Below are 4886 nucleotides of genomic sequence, written 5' to 3'. Positions count from 1 at the left end.
GTAGGAAGCGGCACTGAGAGCCAAAGAAGCATTTCTCTGCACGTTCCTGCAACGAGAGAAACAGCTTGAAGTCAGAGAGATGGCATCTGTCAGGCGCCAAGGCAAATCTGGCCCACAAACATCCTGATGTAGCAAAGAAGAAGAAGAAGAAAAAGAAGAAGAGGAGGAGATTGGATTTATACCCCATCTTTCACTACCCAAAGGAGTCGAAGAAGAAGAGGAGGAGGAGGAGGAGATTGGATTTATACCCTGCCCTTCACTCGGAGTCTCAGAGCGGTTTACAAACTCCTTTCCCTTCCCCTCCCCACAACAGACACCCTGGGAGGTAGGTGGGGCTAAGAGAGGTCTGACAGAAACTGTCCTTGAGGGAACAGCTTTGACAGAACTATGGCTTGCCCAAGGTCATCCAGCAGGTGCAAGTGAAGGAGCGGGGAATCAAACCTGGTTCTCCCAGATTAGAGTCCGCGCACTTCACCACGACACTAAACTGGCTCTACACCACATAAAATCGGCAGTGCAAACAGATATGTGAAACTGTCTCAATGCATCCAGCGTTCCAATGGCAAAGTCTAGCTGCTGGTGGTAGTGCATTGAATCTTGCTAGTGAAAAGGCTCTGCGCTGTTGTGGTGCTTGTATATCGGATAGGTATGGGGCCACTCGGCCTACCGTGAGGGGAATCTCAAAGTCCAGAGGGGAGCAAGATTTGTTGGCTAAGCTGTATAGTCTTTGTGATTCAGTGTCGAGGACTCTGCGTTTAATCTTCTGAAAAGCACCCATAAAAGGGAGCGTGAGCAGTCAGTCCAATGGGATGGCCACGGCAGTTATTTTGTTCTCAATGTGTGGTAGCCAGTTAGACAAACGTCCAAAAAAGAGGTTCACTGTGGCAGGGGTCCCTGCAGGCACATTCAGGCCTATGGGTACGTTGGGGATTCTGACACAGCCTGGCAGGCACAGGTATCAAAAGGGCTGCCGCAAAAGGGCTTCAGTAGCACAACTTGGATCCTTCTGCTGCAGTGACAAAGCAACAATTTTTAAAAAAATCTGCACAGCTCTAACCTGAATAGCCCAGGCAAACCCCATCTCGTCAGGTCTTGCAAGCTATGCAATGCTGACCCTGGCAAGTACTTGGCAAGTAATACCAGGACTGGGACACAGAGGCAGACAATAAGAAGAGACTGGGTTTATGCCCCGCCCTTCACTACCCGAAGGAGTCTCGGAGTGGCTTACAATCTCCTTTCCCTTCCCCTCCCCACAACAGACACCCTGGGAGGTAGGTGGGGCTGAGAGAGCTCTTTTGAAGACTGCCCTTGAGAGGACAGCTCTGAGAGAACTTGTGACTGACCCAAGGTCACACCAGCAGCTGCATGTGGAGAAGTAGGGAATCAAACCCGGTTCTCCCAGATTAGAGTCCACGCTCCTAGCCACTAATAATAATAAAAATACTTTCCATTTAATCGCTTTCCCCATTGGGCTCAAAGCGATGTACAGTTACTCAATATAGACAAGGGACTAACAATGTTTGTAGGGGATAGGGGAGACAACATATATTCATTTTTAATTGCACGCGCCGTCACTGCCCGGTATAGACGTCTTCTGGCTTGGCTCTGTCGTTTTCCACACGGCTGCATGTTGGCCAGGCTTCAGGACCCATATGTCAATCGCTACACTGCCACCGCCTGGCTGGAACACTACACTAAACTGGCTCTCTGAATAGCAAGCCACCTCTCTGAATGTCTTCCGTGCCCCAGTAGGAGTCACCAGAGGTCGCCATGACTTCCAGGCACAGACGCGCGCGCACATCTGCATAGCTGATCGAATCTCCAACAGCCAATCAGAAGCCTTGCGAGGCAAAAGCCCCGCCTGGCCCCACCCTAAAAACACTTGGGGGTGCCAGGAAAGGTGTCAGCCAGGGCCATTGTGCCCACGGGCACCACGTTGGGGACCCCCGACCTACAGCTTTCCAGTCTTGAACTTGCATACAGAAGGTCCCAGGTTCAGTCCTGGCATCTCCAACAATACTCCCTCTAAGCTGTGGAGTCTTGTGAGCAAGCGATTTGGCTACTGCATAAATTAGTTTGCTTGGGAGCCATCCTTCCTGAGCGAAGACAACAATGTGTGAGCTGGAGGCTAAAAAACTGTGGGCTGGCTCACACTAACTCGGCTTAGCGGGAACATTGAAGTAAAGGAGCTGAGAAACCAGGAAACACCTTCCAGTGCCTGAGATCCTGGAAAGTTCCAGCCAGTCCTAGCGCAGAGTACTACACTTGGAGACGAAGGCACAAAACGCTTCACATGTTCGTACACATACATGTATTCTGCGTAGGCTAGCATCACAAGCATACATCAAGCATGCAGGCTGAGTGTCATGCAAGGAAGGGACACCAGATGCCTTTTGGCAACATCAGAGCATGTCAACTGGAACCCAATGACCTAGTGCAGGGGTGGCCGAACTGTGGCTCGGGAGCCGCAGGGCAGCTGGAGAAGCTAGATATCATTAGCAAGCAAATTGACAAATAAATATCATTATCAATATCTTTATTAGCAAGCAAATGATCATTGGACAAATAAATATCATTATCAATATCTGCTTTTACCACTTTTGCTATCATTTTTGGCAGCCTCATTTAATGTTAACGAAAAGCAAATCTGCACATTTACCAGTAAAAACGTGTGATATTTGTTCATGTCTTGCGGCTCTCAAACATCTGATGTTTATTCTATGTGGCCCTGACGTCAAGCAAGCTTGGCCACCCCTGACCTAGTGTTTGGTCCCAGGCCCTCCAATGTTTGCTCCTCTTGGGTTCAGCTCTTGGGCTCTCTAGTTAAAAGATCTGAGAGAGACCGGGAAAAGCTTTTCTCCGCCCAAGACCCTGGAGAGACCTTCCCAGTCAGAGCAGGAAGTTAGGGGATGGACGCTCGAGCGTGTCCAGAAGAGGGGAACCAGGATGGTGAGAGGGCTGGAATCCAAGTCTTAGGAGGAAAGGCTGAAAGAGTTGGGTCTGTTTAGCCTGGGAAAGAGAAGGCTTAGAGGGGACATGATTGCAGTCTTCAAGTATCTGAAGAGCTGTCACGTAGAAGATGGAGCGGATCTATTCTCTCTTGCTCCGGTTTGATGGACTAGATCTAATGGGTGGAAATTACAAGGGAGTCGCTACTGGCTAAATATCAGAAGAAACTTCCTAACTGTAAGAGTGGTTGAGCAGTGCAACAGTCTGCCTCGGGAGGTGGTGGGTGCTCCTCCGCTGGACGTTTTTAAGCGGAGGCTGGACGACCCTCTTTCGGGTATGTTGTAGGGCTATCTTTCGGCTCTGCTCCTGCAGAGTGCAGGGAGTGGGACTAGATGACCTGCAAGGTCCCTTCCAACTATTAACATTCTCTAATTCTGTGTATAACTATCTACTCTAAATGTAATAAGCTTTAAGAGTCTGATATCTGGACTATTTCTTAACCTCATGTATGTTTTATTTATGTTTACACCATAATAAATATTTGTATTTTTATAATAGGTTGTTAGCTTGCCCCTCAGGGTTCCGAGACAACCCATTCAACAGATCTGACCCAAAGTAAACTCCTCCGCCCGCCCCCCCCTTTCCCCATAGACTCTACCTGGATTATCGACGGGCACAGGCGGTGCTTCTCATAGTGCATGGGGTTCATGCACGGCCGATTCTTATTCTGTCCTCGTGCCCTCTTCCGCCCCCCGGGAGGTTTCTTCAGCTCTTCGGCTGCCTCTTCCCGCAGGTTCCCTTCCTGTCCGTCTTCTCCCAGCTTCTGCACCTTGGGAGGAGGCTCTGAAAGGTCACTGCTGACGTCCTTCGTCCCACCGTCGTCACCACCACCATCGGTGTCACCTTTATTACTTCTTGGGTTGTCTTCTTTTTCAAGGTAAGCATGAAACTCTTCTTTTGTGGTGAGGTACCTATGGAGAAAAGGGTTCAACAATCTCTTCTTCTTAAGAGTGGGGTACCCTAATCTAGAGAACCGGGTTTGATTCCCCATGCCTCCACCAATGTTCCCTCTAAGCTGTGGAGTCCTGTGAGCAAAACATTTTACTTTGTGAGCTACTGGCATTAAAGTTGTGAGCGAGCGATTGGGCTACTGCATCAGGTTGCTCTGGAGCCCTCCTTCCCGAGCTATGACAAAAATGTGTGAGCTGGAGGCTAAAAAACTGTCAGCTGGCTCACACTAACTCAGCTTAGAGGGAACACTGGCCTCCACATGCAGCTACTGGTGTGACTTTGGGTCAGTCACAAGTTCTTTCAGAGCTGTTCTCTCAAGGGCAGTCCTTGAAAGAGCTCTCTCAGCCCCACTGACCTCACAGGGTGTCTGTTGTGGGGAGGGGAAGGGAGAGGAGATTGTAAGCCGCTCTGAGACTCCTTCGGGTAGTGAAGGGCGGGGTATAAATCCAATCTTCTCTTCTTCTTCTTAAGAGTGGGGGACCCTAATCCAGACACTCGGATTTGATTCCCCACGCCTCCACATGCAGCTGCTGGTGTGACTTTGGGTCAGTCACAAGTTCTTTCAGAGCTGTTCTCTCAAGGGCAGTCCTTGAAAGAGCTCTCAGCCCCGCCTACCTCCCAGGGTGTCTGTTGTAGGGAAGGGAAAGGAGTTTGCAAGCCACTCTGAGTCTCTTTTGGGTAGTGAAGGGTGGGGTATAAATCCAATCGCTTCTTCTTAAGAGTGGGGGACCCTAATCCAGAAAACCCGGTTTGATTCCCCATGCCTCCACATACAGCTGCTGGTGTGACTCTGGGTCAGTCACAAGTTCTCTCAAGGGCAGTCCTTGAAAGAGCTCTCTCAGCCCCACTGACCTCACAGGGTGTGGGTTGTGGGGAGGGGAAGGTAAAGGAGTTTGTAAGCTGCTCTGAGTCTCCTTCAAGTAGTG

General features: G+C 49.9%; 1 protein-coding gene across 1 annotated transcript in view; it reads right to left on the bottom strand.

Moving 5' to 3' along the window:
* Positions 1–4886, bottom strand: part of DUS3L (dihydrouridine synthase 3-like) — a gene marked incomplete at its 5' end in the record, with an annotated part of 30789 nt that overhangs the window by 25258 nt on the left and 645 nt on the right. The window contains 2 exons of the mRNA XM_015422641.1: positions 2–46; positions 3608–3920. Of these exons, the coding sequence (XP_015278127.1) occupies positions 2–46; positions 3608–3920 (358 nt within the window). The remainder of the gene's footprint in view (position 1; positions 47–3607; positions 3921–4886) is intronic.

Source organism: Gekko japonicus, unplaced genomic scaffold (genome assembly GCF_001447785.1).
Source record: "Gekko japonicus isolate JY-2015 unplaced genomic scaffold, Gekko_japonicus_V1.1 scaffold2030, whole genome shotgun sequence".
NCBI lineage: Eukaryota > Metazoa > Chordata > Lepidosauria > Squamata > Gekkonidae > Gekko > Gekko japonicus.
This window is presented reverse-complemented; position numbering and strand designations above follow the sequence as displayed.